The 18417-nt window shown below is 38.8% G+C and overlaps 1 protein-coding gene across 1 annotated transcript; it reads left to right on the top strand.

Annotated features, from left to right (window-relative positions):
* Positions 1-1075: 1075 nt before the first annotated feature.
* On the top strand, positions 1076-17790 carry LOC136248609 (uncharacterized). Its single transcript, XM_066040373.1, has 3 exons — positions 1076-1202; positions 16800-17136; positions 17187-17790. Exons 1-3 carry the CDS (start codon positions 1107-1109, stop codon positions 17567-17569), a joined length of 816 nt encoding a protein of 271 aa, XP_065896445.1. The 5' UTR covers positions 1076-1106; the 3' UTR covers positions 17570-17790.
* Positions 17791-18417: the final 627 nt, after the last annotated feature.

The raw sequence follows: 18417 nt of genomic DNA, 5'->3' as shown, positions 1-18417 counted from the left end.
CATGTAGAGAGTTCAGCTGCAAACACATCACCCTGTAGAGAATTCAGCTACAAACAAATCGCCCTGTAGAGAGACCAGGTCACCCTGTAGACAGATCAGCTAGAAGAAGTGACATTGTAGAGAGTTCATCAGCTGCAAACAAATCACCCTGTAGAGAATTCAACTACAAACAGATAACCCTGCAGAGAGTTCAGCTACATTTCAAGTCACCCAGTAGAGAAATCAGCTGCAAATTGTCCTGTGGGGATTAATTGACATGTAATAAATATATGCTCTCTTTTTATATTATGAACTCTTGATATATGCATTATATATATAATTTGTACATTTACTGATAAAATCAGAATGAGTTAAAGTATTTATAAAACTGCTTCATCTTTTTCTTTTTCCTGTGGTAAAGAAAAATATATAGGTTAAAAAGCCCCAAAGCTGGCCATAGGCCGGCTTTGGGGTATACAAATACAAAAAGAAGTGAAATCTAATCAAAAACAGCCAAGCTGTAAAAAAAGGAGTGCGGCCCTTGAAAAGTCTATGGTGAAAAAAGATGTGAAATCCAAGGTGGCGGCCAAGAAATGGCTGTGATGGTAGGTTAATGGTAAAAATTTTAATAACGACAATAATTCAGGTGAATTTGGTGCCGCTTGGTCAATTGGCACAAAATTCACCTGAATTGTCGTTATTAAAATTTTTACCATTAACCTACCATCACAGCCATTTCTTGGCCGCCACCTTGGATTTCACATCTTTTTTCACCATAGACTTTTCAAGGGCCGCACTCCTTTTTTTACAGCTTGGCTGTTTTTGATTAGATATATATATACGTATATATATGTATGTATATATGGTACTGCACAGTATATTTTAAAATGTACCATGAAACCACCTAACTTCAAAGGCAAATTCCAGGGTACATATCTTATAAACCCTGGCTGGCCATGGTACATTTAAGTTAAACCATGGCTGGCTATGGTACATTTAAAATAAACCATGGCTGGCCATGATACATTTAAATGTACCATGGCCTTGATATCTGATGAGGTAACGTTGTTTGTTTTTATAAGAATCCTGGCAGTATTCGAGTGTGGGAGTTTATTATTACTCACGTGATGAAAACCATGAACCCGATTTTGCATTCTACAGCACTCATACGAAGACGATTTGACACCCTTACCACCCTATTAATTGACAAACGGAAGTTTAAGGTGAGAACTAGTGTTATAGTTAATTTACAATCGCGTGTCCACATGTTTGATTATGTACCACGCCCACTTTTCGTATATCACGAGGTAACCACTCTACAGCGAAGCTTACCCCTCTGGATGTTTAGAAAACATTGTAAACAGTGGTTAAACGATGTAGCAACTTTGAAACACTTGTTAAATTGCAACATTGAGTGTTTCCGTGATATTCATAGAATTTTCCCGTTTATGCTAACAAACGTAACTGCAACATTACTTGCTGCTGACCCATAATCAAATTTTACGAGACTCTCTATATAATAAATCCAGCGGGTTGCCTCGTATTGGCTTGGGTGGTTAGTCGCCCACCACAGTAGGCTATTAGCCTACATGGTACATATCAGTTGTATCACGTTCCCTCGTGATTTGCCTGATATGTACACCCACGCTCTCGGGCCTAACAGCCCTCGAGCTTGGGTGTACATATCAGGCAAATGATATGTACGCCCACGCTCTCGGGCCTAACGGCCCTTGAGCTTGGGTGTACATATCAGGCAAATCACTCGGGTACATGATACAACTATTACTTATTCAAATGGGTTAATTTGACCTCCATAGGTAAATTTAAACTACAGAAATTTTGGTTAAAATAACCATCTAAAGGTGGTTATAACTGGGATAGACATTTGAACTAAATCAGTCAAAATAACTAGGAGAGGTCAATCTAACTGTTCACTTAGGATGTTGAATTAACATATTTGGTAATTCCAGTATGTATTGTCAAGTCTACAATAGTAAATATTAGATGATCGGCTAAATGGTTAAATTTACATTGGTACACTGGTCGTTATAACATTTGTGGTTAATACTGTTACATCCCACAATCAAAAGTGAACATAGAGAACATAGATTTTATATACAATTTTTGAAAACTCTATAAGATCAGGCATGTTTAAGTATTGTCATGAATATGTGTCATAGATAGATTAATGTATGCTACTACTAATGATGACTGACTCATTAATTAGTGTAAACAAACAAACATTTTTTTGTGATGAGAGTTAATTTTACAACAGATGGTTAAAATGACCATGATGGTAAGGTTATTTCAAACACTTAGCTAGAGGTTGAAGAGACTATGGGACATCTGGGTAATATGACTATATCTCATTTGTACCGATGGACTGCCCTTGCTTACCACCCCAGCACTGGCTGTCAAGTGCTGGACAGCTGGAGGGTACCAGTTACTGATCATGAAACAATTCAATTGAGGGTGCCAGACTCAAGGTGACCCTCAGAATAGGTCAGATTGACCATAGATGGTATCGGATGACTAGTTGATGACCGATGACCCCGTAAGCACATCACAGCAGACCTCAACAAAGAAAAACACAACCGATATCGAACCCAGAATAAACAATAACTGTAATTCACATTCCGCTTCTCAGCCAACATAGAGGCAAGTTTCCGAAAGACGGTAGTTGCAGTAGGTCCCATGGCTGCAAAAACTAAAGAGGAAAAACCAGCTCTCTCCACTTCCCGAGTCCATTCATCTTATGCTTGACGTTGCTCCTGTTCATGAACTTGGTAGCACCTTGGGAGTGGGGAGCGAGAATAGGAGCACGCAAAAGGATTAAACACCCTAATGTCAAAAAATGCACGCTGCTTGTTCCGACCTCAAAAGTCCCTAGCAACAACATCAAGTTGTGCTCCATCTTCTCTGTTGGCAGTAACATATCGGAGAGGTTCACAATCTACAGGAAGCAGAGCAGGCTCAACACCAACATCACAACACACCTCACTCAGTAGACTCGCAGTTAAGTCACGAACTTCATTGTGGCAAATAGATGGAAATCCACCACACGGACAACTAAAAGCATGCTCCACAGAAAATGACTTTCCACATACACATGTTTGAGGCAGGTTCACTGGTTGCCAGGCAGGTTCACTGGTTGCCAGCCAAATCTTAAATATAAGGCATCATGAAATTCCCCTTTGGGTAAAGCAAACCCATGCTCAGCAATTGGAAGGGTTGTTAACCAACATGACGCACCTCGCTCTGAGGCAGCTTCAAAGGCGCATTGCAAGTGTGGGGACAGATGTTCAGAAAGCGAGCTTGCCCGAGCAGATAGATCATTGCGGTGAGAGACCCTCAACATGCGTTTGCACTGGTACATCTGTTGATAGATATCAAGAACACAGGAAGTACATTGTCTCAATAGATGGTCAATTAGAGGGGCTGCAACGCTACTACAAGATGAGAGAGGAAAAATGAGCAGTGGGAACAATGACACCAAGCCCACCAAGGCGAGCTGGCAACGAAAGAAGCTCTCGTTCAGTTGGACCAGATGCTGGTTGGCCAGTCATAGCAGGTAATAAATGAAGGCTCAGAACATCATCAAGTGGATAAAAAAACTCTGTGGCCATGGGCACTGTCCGAGCAATATACCCATTTGAATTTACAGTGTGCTCAAATGTAACGTCGTCTCACAATAGTGCGAGTGATTAATAACTTGCTAAGTAAAGGGTGTGGCACTAGTTTCACTCACGAGTATCCAAACGAAATGGGATAAATCCTCACAAGCAAAATGGGTGCCACATCTTTAATTAGTGAGTTTTTGATTGCTTGCAGTCTTGCGAGATGGCGTAACGTTATGTTTGAGCAGTACCATACGTGTCCTGATAACTGCATCTTGATACTTTAATCATACCTGATCCCATAGAGTTTTCAAAATGTATTTAAACTATGTTATCCATCACTTTTGATTGTGGAATGTAACAAAAATGTTATAACGACCAGTGTACTGTAAATTTAACCATGTAGCTAGTCATCATATGTTAATTCAACATCCTAGTTATATTGATCTTCCCTAGTTATTTTGACTGATTTAGTTCAAATGCCTACCCTGGTTACAACAATGGTCATTTTAACCAAATTTTCTGTAGTTTAAACTTACCCATGGAGGTCAAATTGATCCATTTGAATTTACTGTGTATGTACAAATTATAGCTGAGTGATTAGCTAGCAACTTAGCTATAGAATCGCATTACCCAAATACTCTACGAAGTATCATTATACTCTCCTCTTCCACATAGGAGAGTATATGTGACCTAATTTTAGAAAACCGTTGGTATCCGCACATTTTTCAAAATTCATTTTATTTGTTCTTTGTTGTCTACAGGGACAGAGGAATAGACTGGTTAAGTTTCAGCTTCATAAGTTAAGGATTGTTGGAAACACAGCTCTAGACAGCCAGACAAGCAAATGAATTGATATGTACAGAAGCTATCGAGAAAATAACCTACAGGCACTTACATAAGCCATAACTTACTAATACTGGGATAGGAGAGATTTTTTCCTTTCTTTGGCCCTTTTCTGTTTCATCTTATTGTTAGCTAGGTCATGTAATCTTTAAGTCTCCAGTTCCAGTTTGTTAGGTTAGGTTAATCCAAAGGCTGCAGCACATGTTGCTGTCAGACCTTCAGTGCAGGCCACTGTAAAGTGCTAATAATAATAATACAACAACGCATGGAATTGAATCTTGGCTAATTGTGTTCACCATGAATTTGTGAATCCACCAAGGTATAGTTTTTCCCAAGGTATGCTTCCATGTTCAAGAAGGAAGGCGAATTTATTGAAGAACGACCGTCAGTAAATTCTTTTGTCACCGCAACGTAAACAAATGTCTAACTTTGAAATACTTTTGTGTATGGAGATTAAACAGGGATTTTTGTATTCCCTATGAACAGGCAAATACGATGATGCCTAGGATTTATCCAGTTAATTCAACCACCAGTGAGGAAATAAAAACTTGCATAAATTTTGTTCTGGAGCGTGCATTTTTTGCCCATTGTTTTTAAATGCGTTTTATTACAAAAGTAGTATTGTGCGTAGATCGACGGTTTTCCAAAGTTCGGTCACATATATTGCAATTATACAGTTTGTAGTGAAGTGTTTCTTTTGTACTTCAAGAAAAACATTCCTTGGTAGGTATCAAATAAAGCCCCTTTTATCTTGGCAAAGATGAAAACGTAGCCCCTATCTTTGTTTCATTGATGCGCTACACTCAATAGCTCTTTCTTTGGCAAACAAAGAAGGAGGAAACTAAATAAGTGTAATTTTGTATGCTTTAGCTATTATTCAACTTGAAAAGTCCAAAATATTAATATTGGCACCTGTAGACCCACTTCTTCATGTAAATTTTAGTAGCATGTATGACAACTGCATTAAATTTCCTTTGTCTTTGATCATAAGGCTAATAGTTTCCACCTATAAATCTAATATATAGTTGTCATCAATAATAAAGTAACAAATTGTTGGAGAGTATCTGCACTTCACGAGTTCTTTCATTTCACATTGGTTTCAGCTACTGTTCTGTCTGAATTATGGGGAACAGTACATAGAATGTATCTGCAATTAGCCCACTCAATTTTGGCTGTAGCATGTATGGTGCAAAACTGCAGAGTGTTTTGGTTGTATATTCTAGTTACGTATTCAAGGGATGATGTAACTAGTTATATTACCATAGTTACTATATCAATAGCATGGGATCATAAGCTCTGTTATGTGTGCTGGCACTCCTGACTCCTCGTTATACTGAAAGTAATTAATTTGATGGTTACATCATGTCAGTAGTTACGTTCCTATCTCAGTTACTATGCTCTGTTATCACAGTATGGGATTTGGTACTTTTTCCGTGAGCTGTAAGTTCGTCCGTATAAAACGTGATTGCTACACTAAGCCACTCTTGAATCACTTAGCTTCACCATAATTTTCAAAAATTGTTTGGAGGATGCTTAGTATGGAAATATCTGAAACAGGTACACCAACTGTCACTTCTTGCTTGGTTATATAGTACTAAAAAACTTCTGGAAAAAGCATTGAACCGTACCAATGCGTGGCACAAGCCCTTTGGAATTGTTTCTGCTTTAATACAATTCTGTTAGTTTTCACTGTATGTCTTCAAAGACTTGGCAAAGCGTACACAGTACAGTTTTGTGGTGTTTCCCAATTTACGTGCTACAAGACAATTTGAGCTGAATTATTGCAAAGAAATACTTGCTCATACACCATCCTATACACTTCCTTGGTTCTTTACTACCCTTAGCGAAGTTGGTATCTAAATATATAGCCAGCCCTTCACCAACCGAAAGGTAAATGTGTGAAACTACGAGGAGTGCTTATTTGGAATGTACATGTTATATTGAGTTCACGAACGGAGCTCCCAACCCCGAGCTCCCAACCTCGTGTTATTAGTATAGTATCTATGATATGATGTATTGAAGTAATTTATTATGTAGAGTAATTAATTATTCCCAACTCTGTTAATAGCTATTACTCATATAACAAAAATTCCTCATATAGTAGCCACATTGCAATCTTGGACTTTTGTCTTAAAGTTGAGAGCTGCCCTCTCATAAGAAGTGTGGCTTGTATCTGAATTTGTTGATGCAAGTGCTTGATAGGACATGTATTGACTGTTTTCTAACCATGTGATAGTTTGTTTGCTATCACAAGGGGGCTGAAAAGTACTTACATCATAGTGTTGTTGACAGGTGAAAATGTAAAGCTCCAATAAGAGACAGTTGCTTGATGTTACGATAACTTTTCAAACACCATCACTAGAATTAAGAGCCAGAAATTGGTCAGCTGTTTTTGAAGATAATACATTGTGTCTTTTTCATTGAAAGTGTACATGCAATAACTTCTAAATGTATTTATGCTGAAAATGGCCAATGCAGTGGTTGATACAAGAGGTTGCATTGGTTTCTATGGCCTCATTCTGGCTGGAGATACTAGCTAGATACATACTTCACACAAACTAGCAGTAAAAGTGCTTGAGTGATAGCATGAACTAGCAAGTAACCTCTAATGCCACTCTTTAGAGTGATGCTCCTATTATGGGTAGGTAGGCAATCAGAGACTAGTTTCATTGTAAACCTATACAGCTTTGTACATACAATCATAGCCATAGTAGAAATAGTCTGGCACTATTGACCCTTTTACACCAGTCAGTTTCTGATGACTTGCAGTGCTCTCTGTAACCCTTTTTTATAGCAAGTACTGCCAATCTAAAGTGACTGGCGTAAAAGGGTTGGAGACTATAGGAGAAGGGAGATCCCTACATTAGAGGGGGTTATAGTATGTATGTACAAGGCCTGAGAAAACAGCTAAAAACAGAAAAGCGTGTATTTTCTCAAGAGAAATACCAACCATGTGAGTAGTGGTGACGTCAATGACATACATGTGCAATATGGCTCCATTACAAAGATAGAAGGTGCACTTTTATGGTTTCTGCATAGAAAGTGTGTCATGGAAATTTTGCTTGGTCATGCAATAATATATTGCATCAGCAGAGGAGGTTGGACACGCTCTAAGTGCCACATAAATATATTGCCCTTAATTGCATTCTTTTCTTTGGTATTTCACGTGACCCTCAATAGTCACAATACAAATTTGAAAAAAAAATGGGGTTGACTGGATATTCAGATGGTGCTTCACGTAAGCTTCAAGGTGATGTACTTTGTTTTGTAAAAGTGCTTGGTGATTGGGGTGAAATTAATAAATTGCGGTTTGGTGTGTAGAACTTCTCCAGAATTGTCACGTACGTATAATCAATAAAACGAGTTTCACATAATTTGTTTTAGGGGCGCTTAAATCGTGTCCAACCTCCTCTGTTGCATCAGATATTACATGAAAAGATTTTGAATATTTTTGGTTGGTCAAGCAGTACTACTAATGAGCCAAACTTCAAGAACTTGTGTAATTTCCACCCTTGAGTTATTAAATGTTTTTGAGAGCTCAACTCTATGTGTAGATACTATAGTCCACTGCTTTTTAAAAATCAAGGGACTGGAGCAGTCAGTTGCTCTAATAAAACAGTCATGCATGTACTTATTAAGCCAATCAGATTGTGAGAGTACGATTAGTTGAATAGTGTTATTTATTAATGTTAACAGCTAAAGTACATGTTCTTGATTTTCTAGAATATGAATAAGTTAGACTATTTTTATATTCTCCACTACTAGAAATAGGATTACTGAATTACACGTGAAACAAGAAAGATTGCTGAAGTAAACTGATGAGGATTGTGGTTACATCTAATAAACTCACGGATCCCTACTGTATTATGACTGTTTTACACCAGCAACTGAGTCAATATTAGGCTTGCATCAAATATGCCATCATAATAAAAACATAATAGGCTTGTGTGCTATGCCAGCATATTGCTAACATATTAGGTGGATATTTCAAACCAAAGAGCTTAATTCCCTGAAAATAGACCAACACTCTCTAACAGAGGACAGTAGGACCTCATTTTTGTAGACCTCAAACACCCAGAACACTGAAGTGCTGAAGTGCTGCATGTGACCTATAATTGGAGGGAAGAGTATTAGCCAGTACTGCTGGAAGGCAGCCATTCAAAGGCATTGGCATGTAATTAGTTAATTTGTTGATAGTATAGTGGTAATTTGTTGGCAGTTAATTGGTGGCAAGTTGGCAACATGCCAAACCCTAGCATTCAGTGGAGCAACGTACTTGTATTGAAATTCAAGGTAAAGTTGACAGTCAGCTACTTTATCTCAGACGTGGCATGGTGGACACATATGGTGTGCATCAACACATGCGCAACAACAAAAATGGGGCAAATCACAAAGAAACCAGCTGTGGACTGGATCGCACTGTAAGTAAACTGTATAGAATAGTTCTGTTGGAGTGTAAAAAATCTTTGTAAATAGTTAGTTGGGATTCTGTTGTTTGTTCAGGCTGGTTTTTACCAAAGTTTAGACTTTGTTGTTCAATAACTTTGTTGCGGTTATTGTTATATGTAAACAAAAACAACATAGTTGACCTCCTTGGTTTATAGCGAGTATAGTTACTAAGTAGTTCTGTGTATTGGACAGTTAGTATGACATGATTTGGCAGTTTGACCAGTAATTTGGCCGTCAATGGGTTAAAATCATTTCTAGTGGATCAAAGCACATAAACTGTGCTAACATGGCACCTTGGTTGTATACTTACACACACACAAAATATAATACATACTGAGACATTTATACCAGTACTATTGCATGTAAATTGTAATAGAATGTCATATTTAGGTAGCTCATGTGCCATGTGCATGTATGTGATCATTGTTTTGTCCTTAAATATGTAGATTTAGAGCCATACAATTGTGAAAATGTCGTCAGCATCTGGGGGCTGCACCCCCCAGACCTGGGAAACATGTGACATCGTGTTAGATTGTGAATCCATCGTTTTCTATACTTCTTCTGAATCACAAATAATCGTACTAGTGTTAAACAGCTAGCCAATGGCAAGCTGCAACATTGGAATCGTCAAGGTAATAATCGTCATCGTGATCATCAAAGAATCACTTTTGTTTGATCATGTGATCTATTTAATTACTTTGCGGCGCGTGCAGACAAATTTGTGGGGGTACTCCAGTACCCGTTGCACCCGTGCTTCCTACGCCTATGTAGTTTAATAGAGCAGTCTCACAGCACCAAAATATTTGATAGAGTAGTCATGCTGCATTAGAAACACATTCTAATAGAGAAGTCAAAGAACTATAGCTAACCTGTCAACACCAAAATACTACCCAGTTCTTTGAATCCATACTTAGTTAGACTCTTGTGTTGTACCTTTAATGTTTATTTCCCACACAAACTCTGGCAACCCATTACCACATGATAATTAAATAAATATGTTGTATACAGTGCAGTTTGTTGTCAACAACCTTCAGGGCAGCTGGTCATGGCCAACATTACACCTGAACTCAGTAATCAGCAGCTTAGTGTACAAAGGTTTACAAGTGTTACACTTATATAAATTAACAGGCTTGTAGTACACTACAAAGAAGCTAAAACACTAGCGATAACATGGAATATCAACACTCACCTGGTCTACTACTGTTAACACCCTGCAGGTGAGTCTGCTTTCCACCTCAGCACCCCTGCCTGAAATATCTTCCTACGCCTCTGAACTACCTCAGTTACTGATCCAGCAAAGAAAATTTTGATGTAAATCCAACACATTTTGTATCACTTTCACACCTCAGATCAAAGGAGCTGCCCAGGTTACATTTGCAAAATGTAGTCCAGTTGGTGACTTTGCCTGGGCCACATCTGAATGTAACCCTAACCAAAATTCTCCCTAATATTTCTAGAATTTGTCCACTCATCGTAACCAAAGTCAGAATGTACCAGCTACTGACCCATAATCAATTTTTGGGCATGTATACATATTGGCTAGAATGAAGGTTCAGAAGCTTGGACATTTTGTAACCTTTGAAGGTGGTTTTACCCTTCCAAAGCTTCATAACCATGGATACTGGCATCTATAATCAGTCAAAAAGCCATGCTTGGAAGCATGTAATTTTTGTAGTCTAAGCAGTTGCACTGGAGCCTGTACTACAGCTGAAACAAAGTGTGAGACCATATGTGACCGGATTTCACATAACAAGGCTTCCACACACACAAAATCAAACTTACGATTTTACCAGAAATGGATTGCTGGTCTAATGCACTATCGTATTTCACACTGTACTTCCTTCAGCACTGACAAGTCTGGTTTCTGTAGCAGCTTTCTTCCGACCCTGTCAAAGCCATGAGTGTGAGATTGGCACCATTAAATGGCCATGGCTTTGTGATAATGGTGTGTAGTGAGCTGGGACTTCACAGAGAGCTCGCCAATAGTGTTCTCAGTCAATTTGGAGTAATCTGAGGGCCATGGAGGGCCATGGAGAGCCCACACTTGGCCTCTGGATTCCAATCGTCTCCTTACTTCATTTTATACCCGTATATTAAGACCACCGTCCACCCCCACCCTCCCACCCTATTACTACCGCCTGTGATATTATTACCCGCTCGAAAAAAGCTGCTCAAAACAGGGCAAATTTTGGGTATCAGAAATGTATACACCCACTCAGTGATAGCTAGTGAACAGGTGAACAATTGGTGCAAATTTTGTTTGCACAGCTGTAGGCACTGGGAAGTTATTACACAATGATTCCTTAAAAGCGCCATATCTCCTAACAAAGCCTTGTGCGTCGAAGCCTTGTTTTGTCAAATTCAGTCACACATGAATGCATTATAGCCCATATAAAGTGTAACATACCAATTGACGCTTGAAAACAGGGCCACACTTTAATACCAACCCATGGAACACAGGGAATGAGCCTTATCCGAAATTACGTCACAGACATAAAAATGGCCGCTGTAGTGTGGGGACGTTCGTAAAATTTGTATGGGCGACTATGGGTAGAAATTTTTTGAACGGCAATATCTCAGCCAAGACGGAAGATATCGAGCTCTAACCAACAGGTATGGTGATAAATTTGCTGAAAGAATAGGAATCTAGCGTTGTTTTGAAAATCAACCGAAAATCGCTTTTACGTACTTATTGTAATGTCTTATAGCCATACCTGCTAGTTACAGTTCGATATTTTCCTTCTTGGCTGAGATATTGCCGTTTAAAAATTTTCGTCCCATAGTCGCCCATACAAATTTTACGAATGTCCCCACACTACAGCGGCCATTTTTATGTCTGTGACGTAATTTCGGATAAGGCTCATAGCAAGAGGCAGCCAAACAAGCAATCTGTATTGTTGTTATATCACGTGATCTCACGTGATGCCTCTCATAATATTAAATGTGACCGGATTTCACATAACAAGGCTTCCACACACACAAAATCAAACTTACGATTTTACCAGAAATGGATTGCTGGTCTAATGCACTATCATATTTCACACTGTACTTCCTTCAGCACTGACAAGTCTGGTTTCTGTAGCAGCTTTCTTCCGACCCTGTCAAAGCCATGAGTGTGAGATTGGCACCATTAAATGGCCATGGCTTTGTGATAATGGTGTGTAGTGAGCTGGGACTTCACAGAGAGCTCGCCAATAGTGTTCTCAGTCAATTTGGAGTAATCTGAGGGCCATGGAGGGCCATGGAGAGCCCACACTTGGCCTCTGGATTCCAATCGTCTCCTTACTTCATTTTATACCCGTATATTAAGACCACCGTCCACCCCCACCCTCCCACCCTATTACTACTGCCTGTGATATTATTACCCGCTCGAAAAAAGCTGCTCAAAACAGGGCAAATTTTGGGTATCAGAAATGTATACACCCACTCAGTGATAGCTAGTGAACAGGTGAACAATTGGTGCAAATTTTGTTTGCACAGCTGTAGGCACTGGGAAGTTATTACACAATGATTCCTTAAAAGCGCCATATCTCCTAACAAAGCCTTGTGCGTCGAAGCCTTGTTTTGTCAAATTCAGTCACACATGAATGCATTATAGCCCATATAAAGTGTAACATACCAATTGACGCTTGAAAACAGGGCCACACTTTAATACCAACCCATGGAACACAGGGAATGAGCCTTATCCAAAATTACGTCACAGACATAAAAATGGCCGCTGTAGTGTGGGGACGTTCGTAAAATTTGTATGGGCGACTATGGGTAGAAATTTTTTGAACGGCAATATCTCAGCCAAGACGGAAGATATCGAGCTCTAACCAACAGGTATGGTGATAAATTTGCTGAAAGAATAGGAATCTAGCGTTGTTTTGAAAATCAACCGAAAATCGCTTTTACGTACTTATTGTAATGTCTTATAGCCATACCTGCTAGTTACAGTTCGATATTTTCCTTCTTGGCTGAGATATTGCCGTTTAAAAATTTTCGTCCCATAGTCGCCCATACAAATTTTACGAATGTCCCCACACTACAGCGGCCATTTTTATGTCTGTGACGTAATTTCGGATAAGGCTCATAGCAAGAGGCAGCCAAACAAGCAATCTGTATTGTTGTTATATCACGTGATCTCACGTGATGCCTCTCATAATATTAAATGTGACCGGATTTCACATAACAAGGCTTCCACACACACAAAATCAAACTTACGATTTTACCAGAAATGGATTGCTGGTCTAATGCACTATCATATTTCACACTGTACTTCCTTCAGCACTGACAAGTCTGGTTTCTGTAGCAGCTTTCTTCCGACCCTGTCAAAGCCATGAGTGTGAGATTGGCACCATTAAATGGCCATGGCTTTGTGATAATGGTGTGTAGTGAGCTGGGACTTCACAGAGAGCTCGCCAATAGTGTTCTCAGTCAATTTGGAGTAATCTGAGGGCCATGGAGGGCCATGGAGAGCCCACACTTGGCCTCTGGATTCCAATCGTCTCCTTACTTCATTTTATACCCGTATATTAAGACCACCGTCCACCCCCACCCTCCCACCCTATTACTACCGCCTGTGATATTATTACCCGCTCGAAAAAAGCTGCTCAAAACAGGGCAAATTTTGGGTATCAGAAATGTATACACCCACTCAGTGATAGCTAGTGAACAGGTGAACAATTGGTGCAAATTTTGTTTGCACAGCTGTAGGCACTGGGAAGTTATTACACAATGATTCCTTAAAAGCGCCATATCTCCTAACAAAGCCTTGTGCGTCGAAGCCTTGTTTTGTCAAATTCAGTCACACATGAATGCATTATAGCCCATATAAAGTGTAACATACCAATTGACGCTTGAAAACAGGGCCACACTTTAATACCAACCCATGGAACACAGGGAATGAGCCTTATCCGAAATTACGTCACAGACATAAAAATGGCCGCTGTAGTGTGGGGACGTTCGTAAAATTTGTATGGGCGACTATGGGTAGAAATTTTTTGAACGGCAATATCTCAGCCAAGACGGAAGATATCGAGCTCTAACCAACAGGTATGGTGATAAATTTGCTGAAAGAATAGGAATCTAGCGTTGTTTTGAAAATCAACCGAAAATCGCTTTTACGTACTTATTGTAATGTCTTATAGCCATACCTGCTAGTTACAGTTCGATATTTTCCTTCTTGGCTGAGATATTGCCGTTTAAAAATTTTCGTCCCATAGTCGCCCATACAAATTTTACGAATGTCCCCACACTACAGCGGCCATTTTTATGTCTGTGACGTAATTTCGGATAAGGCTCATAGCAAGAGGCAGCCAAACAAGCAATCTGTATTGTTGTTATATCACGTGATCTCACGTGATGCCTCTCATAATATTAAATGTGACCGGATTTCACATAACAAGGCTTCCACACACACAAAATCAAACTTACGATTTTACCAGAAATGGATTGCTGGTCTAATGCACTATCATATTTCACACTGTACTTCCTTCAGCACTGACAAGTCTGGTTTCTGTAGCAGCTTTCTTCCGACCCTGTCAAAGCCATGAGTGTGAGATTGGCACCATTAAATGGCCATGGCTTTGTGATAATGGTGTGTAGTGAGCTGGGACTTCACAGAGAGCTCGCCAATAGTGTTCTCAGTCAATTTGGAGTAATCTGAGGGCCATGGAGGGCCATGGAGAGCCCACACTTGGCCTCTGGATTCCAATCGTCTCCTTACTTCATTTTATACCCGTATATTAAGACCACCGTCCACCCCCACCCTCCCACCCTATTACTACCGCCTGTGATATTATTACCCGCTCGAAAAAAGCTGCTCAAAACAGGGCAAATTTTGGGTATCAGAAATGTATACACCCACTCAGTGATAGCTAGTGAACAGGTGAACAATTGGTGCAAATTTTGTTTGCACAGCTGTAGGCACTGGGAAGTTATTACACAATGATTCCTTAAAATCGCCATATCTCCTAACAAAGCTTTGTGCGTCGAAGCCTTGTTTTGTCAAATTCAGTCACATATGGGTTATAATAATTAGTTACTAACATGACACAATCAACAAAGGTTCGAAGGTTCAGTGGCTTTCTTGCAAGAAGCTTCAGAGGGTAAATTTGGCCTTTGTTCCAGCCCTAAATTTTATACATCCAGTAGTTGCACTTGTATTGGCTTGGGTGATTGTTTACCCACTTCAGACTATTAGCCTGATATGGATTGGAAAGGTTACATATTAGCTGTGACATGGGGGTATTCAGGCTTTTGCCTGATATGTATGCTCTCATGCCTGTGTTACAACTATTTATTACCTGTGGCCTTGATCAGCTATTTTCCTTAATTGTTTCTGTTCCTGTGGTAGCTTTGATGCTACAGCTAGCTACTGGTATATTACTCAGCCCAAACTGATGCTTAACCTCTCACTGTTTGATTATGGAGTTGTTGTTTACACAACGACAGCCACAAAGCCATTATAGTGCAAAATCGCCCTGGGCAAAACTATGCTTAAAATTTCACAACTTATCAGTTTAGTACTGTTTATAATAATACTAAGCTGTTGACAGTTGAAATGATTATATCCAAGTCTACGTGGTTTTCAGGCATTTCAGCAGCTAGTGTACATGCGCATATATGCACAAATTCAAGGCGTACAATATATATAGCAATATGCCACTCGAACCTATATAATCCGTCTCTTTACTGTTTTTCTTTGTTATAGTATGTACATTTTGAGCTGAATCCTGAAAAACAGCTAAAATGGATTTTTTCTCAACAGAGTTAACATTTCAGCCAACCAGATGATTAGTGGTAACAGCAAAGGTGTCAACTACAGACACGCACAGTTTGACTCCATTACAAGTTCGGGAAAGGGTTGTAATGGACACTGTACTTATATGGCTTCCCCATAGGAGTGTATTGTGAAATTTTTGATTGACCATAAATATTATGTCAGACGTTTAAACAAAAAGGTTTTGAAATATTTTTAGCGGGTCAAGCAGCACTACAAATTTCAAGATATGTGTAATTCCATCCATGAGTTATTAAATGTTTTTGAGGATTCAGCTAAACACATACATACTATAGCAGTGCCAATATCACTTCGAAGAATCATCTAAAATACTTATTATCAAAGTGTGCGATGATGTCATTTTCCCCACAATTGTGTATGAGGGACCAGTTATCCTTTTCCTGTTCACTTAACAGTGTGAATGTTACAGGATAAGTGTAGGGGCTTTGACAAAAGCTACAGAGCACTTAGAAAGTGATGTTACAGGCATTGCCGGTGAATGGGTTAACCTTGAAATCTGGTGAGGGCGAAAAGTTTATAATTTTGCTTAGATAGCACTGAATACATCAGAAACAATGATCTACCATTTAATCAAGTGCAGTAATTATTGAAATCATGCAAAACAAGTGTTTAGCTATAGTAATGAATGGAAAGGAGCTTTCTTTGTTAGCCTAGTTAGCTTTCTTAGTGATGGCTATATAAAGGTAAATTGTAGTTAGTTCCCATTCCTGATACCTGCTATGCTATTATTACTGCTAATACAGTAGATCCTCAGTTATCCCAACAGCTTTGTTCTTATAGTTAGCCAAAAAGTGTTCAGATAAGTAAATTGTTCGGATAACTGAAACCCATTGATTTATATACGGAGCTTCGTCCAACTACTTTAATAGAACAGTCAATTACTCTAATAGAATGCACACTGATGACAAAATACTCTAATAGAACAGTCACATTTGGCATTCAGATAATTGAAGTGTTTGGATAACTGAGATTTGGATAAGCGAGGATCCACTGTACTGGTATTGGAGCTGGCTGGCTTAATCTCACAACGTGTAAGAATATTTATTTGTACAAAGGTAGCTACATGCTGTTACTAATTATTTGTCTTATCTTGTTATGCTTTCTGCATTGTTACACATTAGATGATAGGTGAGCTCTACTTGTCATCATTTTTATATTTTGGATTTAATAAGCAGACAGGAATTGTTGGACTAGTTATTTCATTGTGGCTGTCTTTTGTCAACTTTTTTCTGATTCCAATTGTTGACCGATGTGTGTATCCAGCTCTAGGAGCACATTGTCCTACCTTGTTCCAAAGATTTGGTATTGGCTTGCTGCTGTGTATTAGTGCTTCTGTTGCTTTGATAATAGCTATGCTACTCCTTCCCTACTATGCATACCACATTCTCCTAGTCAATGCACTACTTATTGTTGCTGCAATTCTTTTGCCATTTGCTGAAATATTTTTGCAGATATCTGGTAAGTAAAAAATCAACATGAGAGTTATTTAGTGTTAATATTGTTTACAGGGTTGGAGTTTATGTATATGCAGTCACCTCAAGGCATGAAGGGATTTATGACTGGAATTTATTACTTTTTTGTCAGTTTGACTTATGTTCCCATTTATATTGTATTTTATTATCGTCTCAATGGATCCAGTTTTTGGAATGTTGTGCTGTTTTTGATATCGTTTTCTGGTATTTTTCTCTACTGGTGGGCAACTACTGTTTACAAACGCAAACAACAAGATTATGGAGTTCCTCAAGACAGTATAGTTGTATGTAATGATGATGATGATGATAATGATGATGATAATGATGATGATAATGATGATGATAATGATGATGATAATGATAATGACAAAGATGATGATGTTTCTGAGTCAATGACACTACTTAGCAGCTCTGTATAGGCTTAAAGAGCTCATTTGTATTGCTGTTTATGAATACTTCAGTATAGTTGTAATTTCAGGCTCTTCTTCATAAATTACCACACAAATCATTATGAAAAATTACAGTGCCAAAGATGATTGCCATCTGAATGTGAGATGTATCCCACAATGTAAATATTGTAAATTAGTAACTGCATCACAAAACAATTAATTTACTATTAACGTTCAACACTGTAATAACTGTCAACATATGTACAATCTAATCCAAAAACAGTGAAGTTGTAAAAAAGGGTGCAGCCTCCAAAAAAGCTAGGGTGAAAAAAGATGTGAAATTCAAAAGATGATTTACCTCTGCAAGACAATAACCCAAGTAATGTTGATACAGCCCAAGGTTCCGCTACCAAGATTCTGATACTTGCCTACTCTGTGGAGGTCACTGATAGATAAGGGATTTATATATTTTCTTTGACTTTAGGGTAACAATACTGAGATCATGACCGTATTGCATAATTGTTTCTGGGCAGGAGCGTAGCCAGGATTTTTTGAAGGGGGGTTCCAGCACCAGCATTGAGTTACCAGAAGCTGGGGGCTGAGAGACTGTCAATATTTTAATGAATCAAAACTCAGCAAATTGCTATATTTTATGCAAAAGTACATTAATTATGATGCATATAAGTGCCCCTGGGATGAAGGTTGTACTAGATAAAGCTACCCAGTGGAAACAGACAGCTTAACACAGAGACACATAATATAGTAATCTGTAAGTGATAGTTATATCTCACTGTGGTATAGGAGCCATGAATCCACTGATACAAAAGGAATAACTTACAATCAAAACAATATAACTATACAAATATGCATAGTATGAA

The sequence above is a fragment of the Dysidea avara genome, chromosome 3 (assembly GCF_963678975.1).
Source record: "Dysidea avara chromosome 3, odDysAvar1.4, whole genome shotgun sequence".
NCBI classification, from domain to species: domain Eukaryota; kingdom Metazoa; phylum Porifera; class Demospongiae; order Dictyoceratida; family Dysideidae; genus Dysidea; species Dysidea avara.
Note: the sequence above shows the minus strand (reverse complement) of the source record. Positions and strands in the feature narration are given on the sequence as shown.